The sequence below is a fragment of the Crinia signifera genome, chromosome 7, assembly GCF_055691185.1.
Source record: "Crinia signifera chromosome 7, ASM5569118v1, whole genome shotgun sequence".
Classification (NCBI taxonomy): Eukaryota; Metazoa; Chordata; class Amphibia; order Anura; family Myobatrachidae; genus Crinia; species Crinia signifera.
In genome coordinates, this window is record NC_139223.1 from 103,127,793 (window position 1) to 103,148,755 (window position 20,963).

The following is a 20,963-nucleotide window of genomic DNA, read 5'->3' on the forward strand; positions in this document are numbered from 1 at the left end:
CCATATCTATAAACAAATACATCAACACATACCAGTAATATTAAATACATTTCTAAACATTTCTAGAGTGGACTGTACGAAGTCAATTTGTATAACCTGCAAAGAATCCTCTGGAGGAGGGATGTGGAGATTGCTCTGTGGGAACGGCCTTTCCAGTGTCCTTCCTCAGACATGTAAGGCATGCCATTGGTGTCTTACCTGCCTGTGGAGTGAACTCTGGGGCACACCAGTAAGTTTTGACCAGTTTACACATACCTTCCCTGCCCAGGTAAGTCAGGCCATAGGCTGTCTCTGCCCGGACAGTGTGTCATGCTCTGGGAGTCACTGGTTTTCCTTGTCCATTTTTCTATTCTTGTCCACACCCCTTTGGCTTCCAGACTGCTTTCTCCTGCAGGGAACACAAATCTTGCATCTCTATGAGCTTTTGAATGGACACAGATTGGAACACACAGACATTTACAGGGAAAAAAAAAACATTATTCGCAGAGCGCGTGGCTCACCCAGCTGCCCTGCCAGCATGGCTATTACCAAGTGACACTGGATCCTTATTAAGAGGTGTGGGTTTTACACTTTAAAACAGCCACTCTGTCTGGCGGCTTTCAGGGGTCTTTGAACATACAACGCTTGCACCACTGGAGTGCCAGCTACTGTCACAAAATCTCTGAGGCGCCATAGGGCCCCAAATCTCTTGCATTACCCCATCAAGCGTACTTAGAATCGGCATAAATATTGACTGCCTTTCCCTCAGCCAGCTCACACACCCTGATCAGTGCCACTAATCAGGCTACTATTGCGGAGTGGGGTTGTTGGGTTCAGCCTCTACTATACCTTCTCTATCACGGCATAGCCAGTGCACAATTCTCCCATCTCTGTGTCTGTGGCAGCTGCCATCAGTGAATTTTGTTTTTTAACTTGTCTCTACCTCTTCCAATGGGTCGTTACCACCCTGTGGGGAAATGCTGTAAAGGCCGGATTCAAATATGTCATGCAATCATGTTTGTCTCTCACTAAATTCCACCATTCCAGCAACCTGAGCATCAACTCCCACCCTTTGTGCCTTGGAGGGCACACCTGGTAAGAGTGTTGCTGGGTTTACAATATTACACATTTTACTGGTAATATTTCTAAAAGTCATGAATGCAAGTTGCCATTTAGTGAACTTGGTTGATGAGACTTTGTCATGTTTGTGCATAATTTTAGAAGTGTTCAGACTGCATGAGGAGCATAAATAGTTAAAACACACCCCAACACCACATCCTCAGTCTTGTTTACCGGTAGTGCTATGGCTATCTACACTGTGTAAACAAGTAGGAAGTGCTTGAGCAACTGGGTCTTTGTGCACTGCAGTACGGAATTGGTCGACTGGCATCACCAGGTTTCTAAGTCACTACTTCTGTCGCACACCCAGCAAGTTTCTTGCAGTACAAATCACATGGTCCCCCATGGTCAGGCATACCCAGGGCAGGAGGTTTAGTCAGACTTGCTACCAATTTCTTAAAAACACAACACCAGGTTCCTTTCAGTATGCGGAACCCGTCTTGGTTTATCTGACTCCATTAATTCCTGCATTGACAATGCCAGATCAGGGAAACCTGGGATTCATTCTTGACAATATCCCCACCTATCTAATAAGACATGGGTTTGTTGCTGGGTTTGTGACTGTTTTGTGGCTGTTTGGTATAAGACCTTCCTTCCATCTTACTGTCCTTTCAGTAATGTCCTTGCTGTTTATATTTAAAGCATACTGGGGTCGTCTTATTTTGTTGTCCACTATGCTGGGGTCTGGTTGGTCGGCTACTGTAAGCACGAATGGTAATGGCCATTAATTTATCGGTCTGTTTCTCTTTTTGTCTTAAATATTTCTGTCATGATCAGTGGCAGACTCTCTAAGGGCATCTATTGTCATGCCTCTCCAATTAGGGAAAGAGGACTGCACTTTAGTCTTAAGTGGCTCTTTTAATCCTTCTATCACCACAGAAACAACCATTTCCCTATGGGGTTCACTTGTCTTAATGTCAGGGGTACCTGTAAATCTTGAAATGTCTGTCAATGCCCTGTCAAAATATTCACCAGGAAATTCAGTGATCTTTTGCCGAATGCTAAAGATTTTGTTGTACTCAGTAGTACAAGGAAAATACTTGCTCAATTAAAGATTAATTAAGCGTATACTTTCCTGATTGTCAACACCATTTAAAATCCTGTTTTCCTCCACCTGACAATCTTGTACAAATCTCTGTGTATCAATGTGTGAGGGAAGACCAGCTCTTAGTATGATACTCCAATCCTTATTTGTAAGTTTATGCGATTTTCCTAAATCTCTGATTAACTTTTGACAGGCCATTAGGTTTTGTCTTGGGTCAGGAAAATCTTGGATTAAAGACATTAAGTCTGTCCTTGTCAGAGGGCATTGCATACCCACCTGCCTTACTGGAATCACACCATCCCCGTCTGGCTTTCCATAAGGGACATGAAGGGTGCAAAGTGGACATGCACAAGTCATTTCTTGATTATTTTTTTTTAAATGGCTGTCTCTGTGGTGCCTGGTGTGTCATACTTACCTGCCCCTCTTTGTAGACTACTGACATAAGCCGTCTCCTCTAACTTGGAGTTCTCGTAATTCCTCCATAACTGGACTTGTCTCCGGCACATATTTAACGGGTAGTAGGCGGCATTACATTGGCTTCACTTTCAGGATCCTTAAGTGGGATTAAAACAGGGTACAGGTTAATAGAATTTTCAGATGGTACTGTACATTTATTTTATGTTCTCCTGTGGCGGTAATTGCCCCCTCGGTAATATAACATGGGGGGTGGGGTGTAGTTGTACTTCCCAAGTTAATTGTACCTGTGTTCATTAAACAATTGTTATCACATTGTATTTGACCTTCTCTTTGCCACAAATTGACACAATCATTTTGCTTCAACCTTTCCTTTTTGGATGGAATTTGACAAATGTTATCTTTCACTGTGAGCAGAACTTCAGGATCAAAACTACCAACAATAGGGAATTCTACCACCCTGTCTTTCTCTTTCAATGGTCCTGGTGACACAGCTCAACATTGGGATGTAGGAGGGTCCGTAGGAGCCAGGCACCTATCCTAAAGCTTTTGGAGGGTAGGCTCCTCCCTTGTGCATCCCAGACTCCTCAGTTCGTGTTAGGTGCCCACTGGAGTGGGTGCTATTCTAAAGGGCTTTTGGAGCAGCCGAAGGATTAGAGTTATTTAGGAGTTTTTTATTTTATTAACTTTTACTTTAGCTAGGTAGGCACAGTGTGAGGATTCTCACTGAATCCTCACACTGACAGCGCAGCAGGAGCTGACAGAAGCGCGTCCTGTCAGCTCACTGTGCATGGGTGAGACGCTGTCTGGTCTCCCTGTGCAGCGCTTACAGCTTCTATTAAGAAGCTGCCTGGGCTCCAGAGCGCTCTGAAACCGGCTTCACGCTAGGTGGGGATCATGGGGGACAGGCGCTCCGTGATGGCGGCGGCCATTTTCTGCGGAGCTTACACACTGAGCTCCTATATGAGAGGACAGCAGTGTGTTTACAGGCATGTTCCAAGTGGTCCCCAGCAGAGGGGGAGACACTGGAACTTGGAGATCCTGCAGTGGGAGCGGCTGTCTGGGGGTGGTTGGCGCCAAAAGCCACGGACCCCGCAGCAGCAGGGACTTGGTCTTTTCCCTCACTCTGTTTTGGCACCATTCGGAATGCTTGCAGCGGAGCTGAGCTGGCTGACAGATCCTGGCAGAGTGATTGGATTTCCTGGGCATCGTTTTTCCCACTGTGAACGCTTCAGACAGAAAAGTGACTGAGTACATTGGCTCTGTATAAAACGCCTGTACATTTTGCGCTGTTACTGTGTTAATTTTACATCATGTCTGAGCAAAAGTTTGTGGCTGTGGGGGAGGGAGCCCTTAAAGCATTGAGCGCCTGCAGTGTTTGTACACTGAATTTTGTACCTGAGCAGATGGCCAAGGGGGGCTTGTGTATTACTTGTGCTGCTGTGAGACCCATGGGGAGTGAACCCCAGAGGGTAGAGCAATCGGAACCTGCGTGGGCCAGTGCCCTGGGCAGGTCTGTTAATGCCTTCGTGCAATTGCTGGACAGGCAGAGTGATGTGTTGGTAGCTTCCCTGAGACCTATGTCATTATCTCAGCAGTCCTCTGGCTCCTTGCCTCTGACCCAGGGAGATCCTGGCTTCTTACAGGTCATGCAGGATACTGCTAAGGGGATCAGCAGGTTTAATCATTTGTTAGACAAATTTGATGGTGATACTGTGGGGACCCCTAAAAGGTCTTATTCAGTGCCATTGCTTGTTGCTGAAGAGGAGAGAGAGTACACAGACATCCCCTGGGATCAGGGTGATGACTCTGAGGATTCCTCGGCCTCAGGGGTGGAGGATTTGATTACTGCTGTTAAACAGGCTTTGAACTTGTCTGTGGTGGATAAAACTCCTGCAAAAGGTGTTTTTAAAAGACAGCGTAAGGAAACTGTTACCTTTCCTGCGGATGAAGGTTTACAGGATTTATTGGAAGGGGCTTGGAAAATGCCCGATAAAAGGCTGCAGATGCCTAAGAGATTTTTAAGCCTATACCCCATGCCTGAGGCTCATGCAGACCTCTGGGAAAAAGTTCCGGTGGTAGATGCTTCTGTGGCACGGTCCTACCTGTCCGGGGGGGGGGGGGGCAGCCTTTAAGGACCCCGTAGACCAGAAGCTGGAAGGTAACCTTAAGGCAATATTTGAGGGGGTAGGCTACTCTTTACGCCCTCTTATAGCATCAGCCTGGGTCTCTAAGGCCATGATTGTGTGGGCCAATGACCTGTGTACAATTTTACATGCTGATCCATATGTGTTGCTGCTTGCTGAGAAGCTTAAAGCAGCTGCGGAGTATGTGCTTGAGGCTGAGGAGGAAGCTCTCAAAATGGCTTCCAGAGTTTCCACAGTGTCGTCAATGCCAGCAGAGTGCTTTGGCTTAAAGCCTGGGAGGCGGATAATGAATCAAAAAAGGCCTTAGAGGCATTAGCTTTTAAAGGAAAGCTGTTGTTTGGTTCAGAGCTGGAAGAAATTATTAAGCAGGCCACGGGAGGCAAAAGTACCTTCCTGCCGGCTCCTGCAGCTAAGCAGGCCTCAAGGTATTCTGCTTTTAGGCCGTCCTTTCGGCCCTCCCCTAGGGAGGACAGTCTTTTAGGGGAAAGTTTCAGTCCTCCAGGGGCAAGGCCCCAAAGTCAAAGTTCGGTTCCTTTCATAAGAAACCAAGCACCAAAGGAGAGGACAAGCCCTCCGCATGACTACCTGGGGAATACCCCAGCGGTGGTCAAGGTAGGGGGGGGGGGCGTCTGAGATGGTTCAGGGCTGCGTGGGCATTGTTGAACCGGGATTCCTTGGTGCTAGACATTGTATCCCAGGGTTACAGAATTCCCTTCAAAGGTCTTCCTCCGAGAAGATTCATTCCTACACCACTGCCAAAAGAGTCGCGGCTACGTGTTGCTCTTTTGGCGGCGGCTCAATCTCTCTTAGAGAAAGGGGTGGTTATTCCGGTCCCTCGAGCGGAGTGGAAAAAAGGCTTCTATTCCACTCTGTTTTTGGTGCCCAAGCCAGACGGGTCTTTCAGACCAATCTTAAATCTAAAGTCCTTGAATCTCCATCTGTGGGTAGACCATTTCAAGATGGAATCTCTACGGTCTGTGCTGCTAAGCTGCACAGGGAGGGAGGGATGCAGGGACGCATATCTTCATGTGCCAATCCATCCGGATCATCAGGCTCTCTTGAGGTTTGTGATAGGAGACCGGCATTTGCAATTCCAGGCGTTGCCCTTTGGTCTGACCACAGCACCAAGGGTATTCACCAAAATAATGTCAGTAATGGCGGCGGCTCTCCGACTGAGGGGAATCACTGTGATTCCGTGTTTGGACGACCTGCTGTTCAGAGCAGAGTCGGGTAAAAGTTGCAGAGTCACTTGGCAGAAGCCATCAGGCTTTTGCAGGCTCACGGTTGGCTTTTAAATTTACAAAAGTCTCAGTTGGTGCCGTCACAGAGAGTCCAGTTCCTGGGAGTTGTCCTGGATACCCATCTACATCGGGTATTGCTACCAGAGACAAAGGCCAGGGACCTGGCCTCCTTGGTGCGGGAGATCCTGGCGTCTCAGAGCCCATCGGTTTGGAGGTGTCTCAAACTGTTGGGGAAAATGGTGGCGACTTTCGAGACGCTACATTTCACCAGGTTCCACTCTCGAGTGTTCCAGTGAAACATCCTGACATCTTGGTCAGTGAATACTCAGACCATGAAGTCAGAGCACATAGTGTTTTCTCCAGAGACACGGTCTTCCCTGCATTGATGGATTGGGGAGGATTCCCTTCAGTGGGGTCGGTCTCTGCAGTCTTGGGACTGGCTGGTAGTCACTACCGACGCCAGTCTCAGGGGCTGGGGGGCAGTGGTTTTGGACCTGCGCCTCCAGGGCTTATGGACCTCGGAGGAGTCTGCCTTGCCGATCAATATCCTGGAACGGCGGGCAGTGTGTAAAGTGAAAGAGAAAGATTGCAGGGTCTTCCTTTAAGGATTCAGACCGACAACGCCACGGCTGTGGCGTACTTGAATCATCAGGGAGGCACACGCAGCAAGCTGGCTATGTGGGAGGTTTCCCGGATCTTCTTGTGGGCGGAACAGAATGTTCCAGCGTTGTCAGCGATATTCATCCCGGGGGTGGAGAATATCGAGGCCGATTTCCTGAGCAGGGAGGAGCTGCTAGAAGGGGAATGGAGCCTGAACCCACAGGTGTTTCATCAGATTACACTGAAGTGGGGAACTCCGGAGGTGGACCTGATGGCATCGAGGTTAAATCATCAAGTGCCCAGGTTCTATGCCAGAATAAGAGATCCACTGGCCGAAGCAGTGGATGCAATGACTATTCCCTGGGAGGGGAATCTGCTTTATGCCTTTCCACCGTTTCCAATGCTGGCGAGAGTATTGAAAATAATCCAGTCCCAAGGAATTCCGGTGATTCTAGTAGCCCCGGATTGGCCAAGGAGGTCCTGGTACTCGAGGCTTTAGAGATTGTCTGTGGATTTTTGGCGCCTACCTCTGAGGTCAGATCTGTTAAACCAAGGGCCGTTCTTACACATGGATTCAGCTCGGCTAAAATTGACGGCTTGGCTATTGAAACCGCCATCCTGAAGAACAAGGGTTTTTCAGAGGCTGTGGTTAACACCATGGTAAAAGCTAGGAAGTCAGTGTCTTCAGCAAACTATTATAGGGTCTGGAAGACCTATATTAGTTGGTGTGAAAGGCAGAAGTCGCATACATCGCGGTTTCGACTCTCAAAATTGTTGGAGTTTTTTCAGGATGGTTTTTCATCTGGGTTAAGCCTTCAATCACTCAAGGTACAGATATCGGCCTTGTCGATTTATTTCCAGAAAAGGATAGCTTTGCTACCGGAGGTGCAAACTTTCCTGCAAGGGGTTTCACGATTGAAACCTCCCTAGAAGCAACCAGTGGCTCCATGGGATTTATCGCTGGTACTGTAGTGTCTTCAAAAGGCGCCCTTTGAGCCGCTGAGGTCGGCTGACCTTAAGTTCCTTACATGAAAGCTTGTATTTTTGTTGGCTGTTGCGTCAGCAAAGAGAGTATCAGAGTTGGGAGCGTTGTCATGCAAGTCTCCTTTTCTTTTTTTTCATGATGACAGGGCTGTTCTTCGAACAGTACCCCAATTTTTGCCAAAAGTAGTCTCTGCTTTTCATCTGAATCAGGAGATAGTTCTGCCTGTGTTAAAACCCCCAGAGGGTTCAAGAAAAAGGGACAAATTGAGGAATTTGGATGTTGTGCGCACCTTGCGCAATTATGTGGACAGGGTGGAGGGTGTCAGGAAGACTGACACTTTGCTAGTCTTGTATGATGTGCACAAGATTGGTTGGCCTGCCTCTAAGCAGACCATTGCTAGGTGGTTGAGTTCTGTCATTGCCTTTGCATATACTAAGGATGGTAGGCCTGTGCCGGCCAGGATTAATGCGCATACCACCAGGTCGGTCACCACCTCTTGGGCGGTTCGACATGGGGCCACAGCTAAGCAGGTTTGCATGGCCGCGACTTGGTCATCTGTTCACACTTTTGCCAAATTCTATAGGTTCCATGAGTTTGCATTGGAGGACGCATCATTCGGGCGAGCAGTGATGAGAGCTGCAGACCTGAGCATACCCACCCAAAGGACCGGCTCTGGAACGTCCCAATGTTGAGCTGTGTCACCAGGACCATTGAAAGAGAAAAAGGAATTTTTGTAGGAACTTACCGTTCGAATTCCTTTCTCTGATATGGTCCTGGTGACACAGCGATCCCTCCCTTACGCTCAGTAAGTATGCCAGTGTTCATGATGTTTCATGTTATATATGGTTGTAAAGTTATTTTTGAAATTGTGCATATAATATGTGCAGGCGTTTGTACTGAGTTAATGTATTCCAGTGGCTTTGAAAGATTGAACTGAGGAGTCTGGGATGCAGAAGGGAGGAGTCTACCCTCTAAAAGCTTTAGGATACGGACCCTCCTACATCCCAATGTTGAGCTGTGTCACCAGGACCATATCAGAGAAAGGGATTCGAACGGCAAGTTCTTAGAAAAATCCCTTTTTGGTCCTGTTGGCCCATTCATTCATACACGCAACTGCGTAAATGCCATACTTCTTTTGTATAATATATCCAGGGGGTCCTTTGGGCATGACACTTTTGCCCAACTTATCACTATTTTTAACAGCTTCCTTTCTCTGAGAACTTTTGTTCCCCATTGCTGTCACTATTCCTGGATATCTTATTTTCTTTGGTTATCTCCAACCAGCGCTCCAACTGCGACTGTCACTGAGGTCCCACTAGGGCATCTCAGCCAGTTAATGCCTCCAGGCAGCGAATCTTTAACTATCTAATAGCTGAGTTGATAATGGGTACGCAACAGTAGTACAGAGTTCATGCACAGCATTTGCACCAAGAAGGATCTGCGACATAAGTGGTCAGGTTATGCAAATCTCTACTTAGTCGATGTCTATAGCAGCGATCTTTGGTTATCTCCAACAGGTGCTCCAACTGCGACTACCGGTTGGACCTAACCTCTATTTTCTTGATTTGCTTTTAACCTTAGCTGCCTGGCATACCCTGTATGCCTTAAACGGAGACAAACACTTGTGCAGTCTCAATTTAATTGGCCCATAACAATCACCAGATCTGGGCTTTTTCACAAACTATTTAGAATTGATGCCTACGTCGGCGATCTTCAGTTATCTCCAACCGGTGCTCCGACTGCGACCGTCGGTTGGACTTCAGTCAATGCTTATTTCAGCGTACCTTTGACTGGCATTCACACAATACACTCCCTGACTCAAACAAGCAGACTTACTTTTTCTGTACAGAAATTTTTTCCCATCACGGTAGTTCTGTCCCCGAATACTGCATCAGGACATATTCCCTTAAAATTCAGAATTTTATCTTAAAAGGTGTTTGATTTGTTTTATCAAATGCAATAAAATGTAAAATCGAATAAATTTTGATTGTATTAATCTAAAATATATTACCAATAAGTAGTTACATTCCGAACATACTTATTCACATCATTGGTAATATATTTTGGAAAGGAAATGGATCGCTAATGTGTCCGCATATAGGCCACATGCCTATATGCGTGTTTCGTGTTCAAATTGACGCAAGTGCGTCAGCGTTCACGTGGACACAAATGCGTCTGGGATGAGCGTGTGCACAACACAGGTGTGCGCGCACACCCTTGCACTCGTTGGTGACACTTATCAGATGTACACACATGTGTTTAATTGTACCAAGTTCTATATAGACGTTATTGTGCACTTAGATGCTCTTGCGTCACGCACGCAATTCCATTGCGTAATCACTCAGCCGCACATGCGTTCTTGTCACAATGTAAATTACATAAACATGATCGCATGTGTAATGGCATCCAGCATGTGTCCTGATTGGTCACTCACACTGTATACTCGGTCAAAATAACCTTGCTAGCATACCGTTTGAGTATGATTTTACTGGACTCACATGCATAAATCAGCAATGCAATTGCATCACAGCCTACAATTTTATAACAATACAATCACATTTTATAACTTTATACCTTTATCATCTAGTGTATACCTTAACAAAACTTTGTACTCTTCTGGCTTCTAGAGTTTAACAAGCCTATTCATCGCATTTGTCTCCCCCGCCTGCTTCTCCCCCTCCTCCCAGAATTCACAGTACTTTGTGTCATGGACTTATAATCGATGGGGGAAGGGACATCTCTGCAGGGAACACTTTACACAGACCTGATAAATGGGCTTCTCACTCTCAATCTATACAATTCAAATACCCAAAAATCCCTCATTTGTGACAAACCGAATTCCAGCACTTAAAACAGACTTTATACGCAAGAATTTTTTCTTTAAAAATGGATACAGAATAACTACTCCACTGTTTTGGGGTTTCTTTCTAGCATCTTTCAAATCATGCATCAGCACAGATGAGGCTCCATCAACACCAAGGCTAAATTCACGCGTTAAATCCAACCTCTGATGATGAGCCGTAATCTGTAATGCTGTACCGATTTTAAAGCATGTAGGACCACGTTCAGGGCACCAACTATTAAAATCCATAATATTAAATTGGACAATATCATAGTTAGGCTGTATTCATTACCTTCTAAACCATGCAACCTGTTACCCCTGGCAACCACAGCCTGACACTGTGATTTTAGCAATCAATAGTTCTTCTATCGATTGCTTCTTCATTCACTGACAATGTGAATGGCTGTAAAACATTTGCATATGACTAGATGCTATGGACTCCATTGTATTGTGTCCTACCAAGTTTAACCTATTCACTGGCTTTATAAGAAATAAACCTTTACACTTTTTACACGCTATATGCTTATCAGGAAATCAATCTATACTGTATGTCTACTGCAGCTGCACATGTAACTATGCATGTGACTCAGTCGCTACTGCGACTGAGACTCCTAAGTATATATAATGAAACAAATACTATACATTATAACCTTCTAGTTATTGGCCATTAACCTTCAGTAATAATGGCTATACACACTTATAATAATAAATCCTTCTAGATCGTCTGAGACGCCATTATAATTATAAAGAAATGATGCACATAGACACACAGTTATGTTTGAGATCACAGGTCCAACCCCGTGTCCTAGTATATTATAAATCCTTATGGGACAATGGTTCACAAAAGGTAACAGATATTTAAATGGTACAGTTTACACAATACGGTTTAGACTATACACAGGTTACAGCTATACATTAAATGAACGCAGGCCCAGCCATCCTGACACAAGCAGACACACATAAGAATATCAATTACCACCACAGGCACAGGGAATCAGAGTCCATCCTAGGTCACATCTTCTTGGTGTGTGGGAGAGAGAGAGCCAGACAGACACACAGTGCCTGGTCATTTTTAAGGGTAAGGGGTGGGAGAGTCAATCTTGGTGGTCATTGGGTAAAACAAAGAGGCTGGGTATCTCCTCATTGGTTCTTCTTTCCACAGGGGTCTTCCTGTTCTCATGATTCATTTCCTGTGGTTGCTTCCTTTGTTCCTGCCATGAGGCAGGAACCAGTTTTGGCTGGCTTGTCCTCAGTTCCTGTATTTGGTGTCCCACAAAATGATTCACTAGATAACAGTCCAAATATCTCTAAGGTCATGTATGGTGATTGTATTACAATCACCATACTGACCTTGCGTCTGTGGCGGCAATTACAACATTACTACACATAAAGTATGGATGATCTTATTCCAATATTTTGGGGAATACACAAATGTACATATAGCAAGAAATATCACTATGATTTAGTCATTAATGCATTAGGTCCATCCTAGATCATTTAACGATTCTTTTGAATTAAAACTAGAGGTGCAAGAGGTGCAATTTCGTTTTCCACAGCGGGGTGGAGCAGTGGGGCGGGCAGTGGGTGCAGTAGTCGTGCCAGTGAGGAGCAGTGGGGTGGGCAGCGGTGGTGCCAGTGGGAGGCAGCAGCAGTTGCTGTGAGGAGCAGTGGGGCGGGCGCAGTGGCGGTGATCATCAGTGCTGCGGGGGCACACACAAATGCTTTAGAGACAACAAGGATGTGGGTGTTCCCTTCCAAAGGCGCCTGAAACCCCAATAAGAGAAAGATTACCACCCTGTATAACAAAAGGCGATCCTCTTCTCCGTAATGGGGTCACTCGAAAGAAGACTTTACACAGACACTTTACTTCCCTCCTGATGGGGTAGCGTATCCTCTTCTCTACAACAGTATAACAAATGATTTTCTCACTCCTCAGAAATATCAATATAAATGGGAATTCACAGCTCCAATCTCCAACAGATAACCCAAAACAAATGGAAGCACAGGTATATGGTGCAAAACCACTTTTATTCACATAAAAGTGAGTAAGACAATGGCCAATTACCCGGATGGTGGAGAACTGGGGTAAGCAGCTCTCGTCTGCGCTTAATGAAAGGAGGGTTTACCCGGGATACACCTCCAGACTAGGCACAGCAGGTTCTCTGTCCAAGGTCCAACACATATGCCATAGGGATCTGACTAGAAGCTCCAAACGCGTTTTCGACCATCACCACGGTCTTTTTCAAGGAGAGTGCCTCTAGTCACACTCCAAACAGAATTTAAGCTAACATTAGCTAATCATGAAGCATCAATTACATGTATAACCAATTAAAATGAATTTGCATGTTAACCAATAACAACATACGCTAACCAGACAAGGGAGAAAGATAGTCCAATCATAAGCTCATGGCTTTTGGAAGCCACCCATTATAGGCGGTATCTGTCCCAATTGTCCAATCAGACCATCTGTGCCGGAATCTAATTACTGCCGATTAGTGTGCGGACCCGGAAGTGTGTCAGGTTGGAATCCCCTCCATACCCTGTCGAATCGTAAGCATGCTTGAAATGTCCTCCGTCCAGGATCCTGTGCTAGATAAGTCTCCTGCATACATCCGTCCACCGGAAGTGTCTCTGAACACTTCCGTCCAATTCTCCTCGGCGGCCTTCTTAGTTAAGTCTTAATGCGCGCACTGCATATTCGGAGCTGAATCTCACTTTCAGTATCCGTCATATGTTTCAAAGGCCGCTGATTCTCCTCAGAAATAACAATAAGTACACAATAAATACATATTACATACCATGCAAAAATACACATAAATATCTTATTAAAACAGATAAAACAATGCAGGCATTAAAAATATAAAAGGTAACAATAAAAAAATCATAAAAACCATTTCACTTCAAAATCTAAATTCAAGCCGCCAGGGATCAGGGTATTAAAATATAAATGCACCGCATTTCCTCCCTTGCCAAAGTACTTGCAGTATTTTTATTTCTCAAGTTACCCGTAACATGTCTCATGGCGAAAAACCTCAAAATGTGTTTCAATTTGAAGTGATGGGATAGAGAATGGGAGTCCAATCCCTTTTTTATATTATTGAGATGTTCCCCCAGACGTATTTTAAGAGGTCTGGAGGTACGGCCAATGTAAAAGAGGTTACAGGTACACTTTACCACATACACCACATTTTTGGCGTTGCAGGTTATGAAGTCTGCTATAGAAACCGATATTCCATTTATAGTGGTGGTAGTGATCTTGGAAATGCCTTGACAATTGATGTCTCTACAAGCCTTACATAACCCACACCTGTGGAATCCTTTGCTGGGGATTTTTCCTCTAGGTTGGGATGAAGGGAGAAAGCTTCGAACAACCTTATCTCTTATGGGCGGGCCTTTCTGTATATGAACTTGGGGTGTTCTGGTAACATTTTACCCAGAATTGGATCTCTTTTTAATATCCCCCAGTTTTTTTTTAAAAACCCCTTCCAGAATTTTATGTTGGGCATTGTAACCAGTGATGAAAGCAAGTGTATGGTCCCCTGCAATGAGATCACCAATCTGAGTGAGAGACTCACTCCACCGCCCCCAAAAGGGCCCGTCTCATAAGGGCTTCTCGTGGTAAAGTTGTAGGTAAGAAACATCTCTGAGGGTTTCCCCTGAGATTTGTCCTGTACCCTTCCTAGATTACAGTCCTCACCCAAAGGACCTGCAAGGACCACAACCAGCTGGTCTGAAATTGCAGGAATCGACCACCACCCTGAAACCAGACTGGGGATGCCTCACCCCGTCATGCCGAGGACTTCTCCTCGGACTTTGAGGGGGGCTTCTTTGCAAAAGCACCAAAACGGAGCTTTGCAGACTTCCCTCTGCCAACAGAAAATTTACCTCTGCCAAACTGCCCCCTCCCAGACCCCCCCCCCCCCGGAAGAAGGACCGAAAGGAAGGGCTAAAAGCCCTACATTTTGAAGAGCCTTGATTGCCTCCAAAAAGGACCTTCCAGTGACTCACTGTCAGCCTTCCAACCCTTAAGCCATAATGCTCTCCTCGCAGCGACCGTGGTAGTGGATACCTTTGATGCCATTATGGTGCCCTCCTATCCTGCCTCATACACATATTCAGCTGCACACTTTAATTTCTCAGCCAAAGCAAAGAGCTCAGAATCCTGCTGCAGATCAGCACACAAACTATCAAACATCCTAGGCATTTTTTCAGGAGTTTTCAAATCAGTGATCAATCTGCCGGAAAAGTCACTCCAGATCAGTCTTTTGAACACCCCCTCTGACTGATCCGGGCTCACATCAGGTTGGCAGCAGCTCCTTACTTTTTAAGGGTCATGGAGCCTGAGTGAGGGGAGCCAGGGCAGGAGGCTCAGGGGGATCATGGAGGATTTTGTGGTGCTGGGTGCCGGTGCGTAGCAGTCCTCAGTCAGTCGTGTGACTCAGAATCACTGCCATCTGTTGTCAGCAAGTGAAACTACATTTACTAGCTTTCTAAGCATTAGCTTTGAGCTGGCTTACCAATATATAGGTGTGTGCAGGGCTATTTTTGTGCCGGAACGGCCCGGAACGCTGTTCCTGAAGCTGACCTGAAAAATGAGGTCACCTGGAACGGTGTTCCGGAACCTCCTGGCCTAGCCCTCGCAGCCCCCGCGGCGGTACAGCGTGTATCATTTGGTGCCACACTGCCATTATAAGAGAAACCTCGAGCGCACTATGCAATGCGCATGCGCCATGACGCTCACCGCCACGGCGCATCGGCGCGCTCTCCTGAGTCTCCACACAGGAATCCTGGCCTGTTATTAGCAGCGTCTCCTACACTTCCTGCCGGCTCCGCTCACCGCCCAACACTGAAGCCGCCGGTCTTCGCCGTACTCCACTGGCCGAAAGGGAGTCACCGGAGCCCCTGATAGGTATTTATGCTCCCTCAGCACCGCTGTCTGTCTCAGCTATGCTGCGCTGCTCTGCTGTTATCCATCCTTCTCAGGGACACTGCGCCCTGTCAGCACCGCTATCCATCACCTTTAGGCTGCGCAGCTCTGCTTATTGAAACTGATGAACTCTCTAAAAATTTAAACAAACATTCATTAACTTTTATAGGGACATATTTAATTAAATTGATCAGAACTGCCATATGCAGCAAAGGGTATTTCTGCTTTTTATCCTATATAATAAAATGTTACCTCTGCTCCTCATCTCTATGGGGGGAATTAAAATGTACCGTATTACAAAACTGCAGCCAGTAGATGGCCCAATAGAGACTGTAGTGTGGCTTAGATTGTCTGCAGCCATCCAGCTCTTTGGGACCATTTTTCGATGGTCTCCAGAGAGTAAAAATATGGGTGCAGCATGTGTGGTGTAGGCCCCCATGGACATAAGCGTGGCTTAAAGTAAGCATGGGGGTCATGCTCTGTGGTGGATTGTTATTTTACTGGCACTGTTGGGAGGAATTGCATGTTTTTTAAAAAAAAAAAAATGTAATGCACCAATTGATGCCCCGCCCCTTTTGTAGCTCCTCCCACATCACCGCCCACTTTCTGCCCCCGCCCACAGTTCCTGAACCTATTTTCGTACAAAAATAGCACTGGGTGTGTGTAATTATGTGTAAGTAATCTTCTCTTTCACATAATGGCAGGAAAGGGGTTCTTTGTACTAATTTTCTGTTTCTCTTAATATCTAGATAACAGAAGACCCCATTAAAAGATTGTCAATTTTACATCATCACTTTGTAAGAAATCCAGCAAAATTCTATGAATCATCATATGAAACAGCCATAAATATTTCAGGTATGTAAAAATCACTTGACTTCAGCTATGACATAAATGTAAGCATGATTTAGAAATACCTGTAGCTCTAGGATTGTTGGATTTATTAATAGTTGCTACATCTGTTAATTATATTCTTAGTAGTGCAGGTGGATATTCACTGTTTTTTTTTAAGGACACATTTAATTTCAATCAATTTAAGTAAAGTGCTGATTCTTTGTCTAGGTGAAAAATTGAGCATGTGCAAAAAATGTGTGGATTGGCTAGAGACTCTAATGTACTTGTCTTCTTGCTCAGTTGTGCACCTGGCCTCCCACTTCTCTTTCTACTCTGGTTAGAGCCTATTTTTCTGTTTTCTGAAGGCAGTAGTACACACTGTTGTAGGAAATCTTCAGTTACTTGCCAATTTCTTGCATGGAATAGCCTTCATTTTGAAGAATAAGAACAGATTTTCACATGAAAGTTCTCTTTTTTTTGGCCATTTTGAGAGTATAATCGAATCTACAAATGTGATGCTCCAGACACTCAACTAGCTCAACCTGCTATCAGCTGTGCTAACATAATTGCACAATAGTTTTTTTTTTCCATAATAAATTTTTATTAAGTCAGGTAGCTAGACATTCAATTTAAACATTATGTAATCACATTGATACCAATCTGTGCAATAAACACTTATACAGTAAATGAGCAATTATTACTTAGTCTGATTAGTACCAGTAGATATACTACCGACTCTTGTTTATAGAAATAGTGGGGGGAGGGGGGGGTATAGGAAGGGTGCAAACCATATAAAATCAACATACAAGACAGATACACAAGGGAGCAAAGACACAGAGGAAAGGGCTTAGGGAGAGGGGTGTATTTCAGGCTAATCCAGTACATATCACAAATGTATACATTTATATATCCACGGGTGAATGTAAGATCATATATCGGCATCATGGTTAGGAGACAATAACATTGATATATCTGACAGATGGTGGGCTCCAAGGGGAATGTCATTCTCTCCCTATATTCGCTCCACTTAATCCACTTGGGATTGCATCTATAATCAGCTGTCTCAAATAAGAAATGCTTGTGTACTTTATTTATGACCTGTCGTTTATCAGGGACCAGGCTTGACCTGTCGCTGCTTTGGTGGCTATTAGTATCTGTCCCATGATATAGGCGTTATTCTGGGAAACCGATAGGGAATAATGGAACAAGGCTACAACAGGATCCCTAGGTACATGAAATCCCAGGACATCTCCCAATAGAGAAAATATCCCAGTCCACAATGGGCCCACCACTGGACAGTCCCAAAATATGTGTAGGATAGACCCAACATGTCCGCATCCCCTCCAGCACAAGTTGGAAACTGATGGCCATATCCTGTGCAGCCGTCTGGGGGTGAAATAGGCTCTATGACATAGTTTGTAGAACATCTCGGAATGGTTGAGACATTTAGAGAGCTTGAAACCTGAATGGGAGATATAGTCCCATTCTTCAATCGTCAAAGTCCTACCCAGATCATTCTCCCATCTAATTTGAGCTACCAGCTTGTCAGATTTAGGTTTACTAGTCTGATAGGAATACCATTTGGAAATACTAACCTTATGGTTCTGTGAAGACAATCCTGCTACAATCCTTTTAGGAAAGGAAAGTGCAACAGAGGCCTCACCACAACTCGAGTTCAACCAATGACGTATCTGGAGATATTTATAGAAATCTTGTCTAGGTAGTTTATATTTATCCATAAGTTCAGTAAAGGGCAGGAGGCTACCTGACGGGCAAATCGCTTTAAGGGAGGTAAGACCTGCTTGGTGCCAATCATTCAGTTTCAAATTGGGGATAAGAGCTGCTATTGTTGCGAGGGACAAATCTGGATTTGGTAATGAAGCCTTGTTGTCCCCCAACAATAATTTGTGCCAAGTCGACAAGGTGTCCCTGATAGCAGCACCAGGACTCGCCCACAGCAATAACGCCCATGGGGGCAGCCATAACAGCTCGGACAAGTGGATTTTGGGCAAAAAGGATTGTTCGATCATCACCCATGGTTTAGGTACACCATTGACGAACCAATCTCTGGCCTGGTTGATGAAGCAAGCCGATTGATAAGCATTCAAATCCGGGTATGCTACTCCCCCCGATTGCTTAGGCAGCGTCAGAGTTTGTTTGGAGATACGTGGGTGGGATCCCTTCCAGATATATCTGGAAAGAAGTTTATTATAGTCGGAAAAATATGTTTTGGGAGGGGTCCTAGGAATGGCTCTGAACAAATACATAAGTTTTGGTAACAGGATCATCTTGGATGCCGCTATACGCCCTAGCCAGGACACTTCATGGATACTCCATTCATCTATAAGTTTTTCAAACGCACTCCGTAATGGTTTGTAGTTGCATAAGAATATGTCGGGGCTCCTAGTTATCTGGACTCCTAGATATTTTATGGATTTCAGTTGCCAGGCGTATCGGTACTGGTCCTTCAGTAATCTAATCTTTTCCAAAGGGATATTTATGGGGGAAAGCTTCTGTTTTGGAGGTGTTTAATTTATAAAACGACACTTTAGAGTATTCTTTCAGGACTATGTGTAGTGCATGCAGGGAAATTTCAGGTTGTAATAGGCATAAGAGTATGTCGTCCGCAAAGAGGCTAAATTTGTGTGGTATTCCCCCAATCACCGGTCCCTTGATTAGGTCATAGGACCTGATTTTCTCCGCCAGTGGCTCAATGGCAAGGGCGAAAATAAGCGGGGACAAGGAGCAGCCCTGTCTGGTCCCATTTGATATTTTAAATGTATTGGATAAACATCCATTTACAAACACTCTCGCAGAGGGGAAAGTATAAAGGGCAAAAATAGAATCCACAAATCTGCCACTAAAACCAAATCTATGCAATACCGAACGAAGATATCCCCAGTGTAATCTATCGAATGCTTTTTCAGCGTCAAGCGACAGGATCAACATGGGGGACTTCTTATTCTCACAGCTCTCTACAATACCAAAGACCCTGCAGGTGTTATCTGTTGCCTGCCTGCCCGGAACAAACCCAACCTGGTCTGCTGCTATCAATGTGGGCAATAGAGGGGCCAGTCGATTCGCAATCAATTTGGCGTATAGTTTAAGATCTATATTCGGAAGGGCTATATGTCTAAAATTTTGTACTGCCGTTGATGGTTTACCAGGCTTGGGGATAGTGATTATGCGTGCCTCGAGCATTTCTTTCGGGAATTCGCCTGTGTCTGAAGCTGTGTTAAATACTCGTAAAAGAATAGGGGCTATGATTGATTTAAAACGTTTATAGAAATTTGATGGGTAGCCGTTTTGTCTTTAGGCATGGAATTTATAGCCTCCTCCACTTCTGACAAACGCCATGGGGAGCACAGGGCGCGGAAGACCCCTTCATCTAACTTCGGGAGGGAAATACTTTGTAAGAATATATCGATGTGAGAGGTTGGGGGGATTGGCGTCCGAATTTAAATTATATAATTGGGAGTAATATTTTGCGAAGGTGTTTGCAATATCAAATGGGTCTGTGACCTTAGATTCCCCTGAATTGTAAACTGCATGTACTCTAGCTTTTGCTTGACGTCCTCTCAATTTCCTGGCTAATAAGTGACCTGCTTTTTTCCCCAGTACATAAAACATCTGATTTAACCTGAAAAGGTTCTTTTGAACCTCTCTAAGGGAAGAGATATTGGCTTTTTCATGTGCTTTGAGGAGTAGATTAAGGAGTTGTCTGTTCTGTGGGTCAGCTTTATGAGCTGCTTCCAGTTTTGTGACGTCCTCATGATAGTGTTGAGTTTCTAAGAGTTGAGCCCGTTTCATTCTAGCAGCTACCTGGATGGCCGATCCCCCTAATCACTGCCTTTAGTGAGCACCAGTGGTTAAATACATTGATGTCATCTGGATCATTAGAAGAGATATATGCTGTTAAAGAGTCCAAAATAGCTTTACAGGCCTCAGGGTTGGACAAAGAATAGGCGCCTAGGCGCCAGGGGCCTGGGGACACTTTCCGGGCTTTGAAATTGCATTTTATCAGCTGAGGGGAGTGGTCCGACCAGGTCATAGGTAGGATGCAGGCCTTAACCACAGTCATCAGAGTGCACTTATCAGTCAATGCTAAGTCTATCCTAGAATATGTGCTATGCGGATGAGAAAAAAAAGTGTAGTCTCTAACATTTGGGTTCTTGGCTCGCCAAGCATCATGTAGATCGTATTCTCCCAGTAGTTGGCGGAGCCCCTGTGACTGGTTAGGGAGGGGTGTGGAGCGGCCCCCTATGGGTCTAGTTCTGTCAACCGCTGGGTCGGGGACAATATTGAAATCTCCCACAATTATCGTGGCCCCTTTGGAGTGTTGCTTAACCAGTGTACATAGTCTCCTGCAAAACTGAATTTGCCTGGAATTAGGGGCATAGCAAGAGACCAGTGTAACATCCATATCTTCTAGTTTCCCCACCAGGATTAGGTATCTACCTTCTGGATCGGCATACTGTGAGTTAACCGACAAGGAGCAGCTGGAGGATACCAGTATAGCTACTCCCGCCTTTTTAGAGGGGCCATCATTAGAATTATAGCAATGGGGAAACTATTATCATAAAATTTAGGTGGAGAAGTTTTGATAAAATGGGTTTCTTGAACCGCCACAATGTCAGCTCTTAGTTTATAAAACGTTGCTAAGGCCATTTTACGCTTCTGTGGAGAGTTCAATCCCTTAGCATTTAAGGATACAATATTCACCATGACTCAGTCCAGAAGGCAGATAGTGACACAAAGAATATAGATTGTAGAGTGAATATGTAGACCTGAAATATAGGGTTGGAGGGAGGTGACGGGGGGGGGACAAGAGAC

At 45.1% G+C, this 20,963-nt stretch overlaps 1 protein-coding gene across 1 annotated transcript in view; it reads left to right on the forward strand.

Moving 5' to 3' along the window:
- Nucleotides 1–20,963, forward strand: part of PGAP1 (post-GPI attachment to proteins inositol deacylase 1) — a 466,817-nt gene that overhangs the window by 127,812 nt on the left and 318,042 nt on the right. Inside the window, exon 8 of the mRNA XM_083153565.1 lies at nt 16,049–16,154. Within this exon, the coding sequence (XP_083009691.1) occupies nt 16,049–16,154 (106 nt within the window). The remainder of the gene's footprint in view (nt 1–16,048; nt 16,155–20,963) is intronic.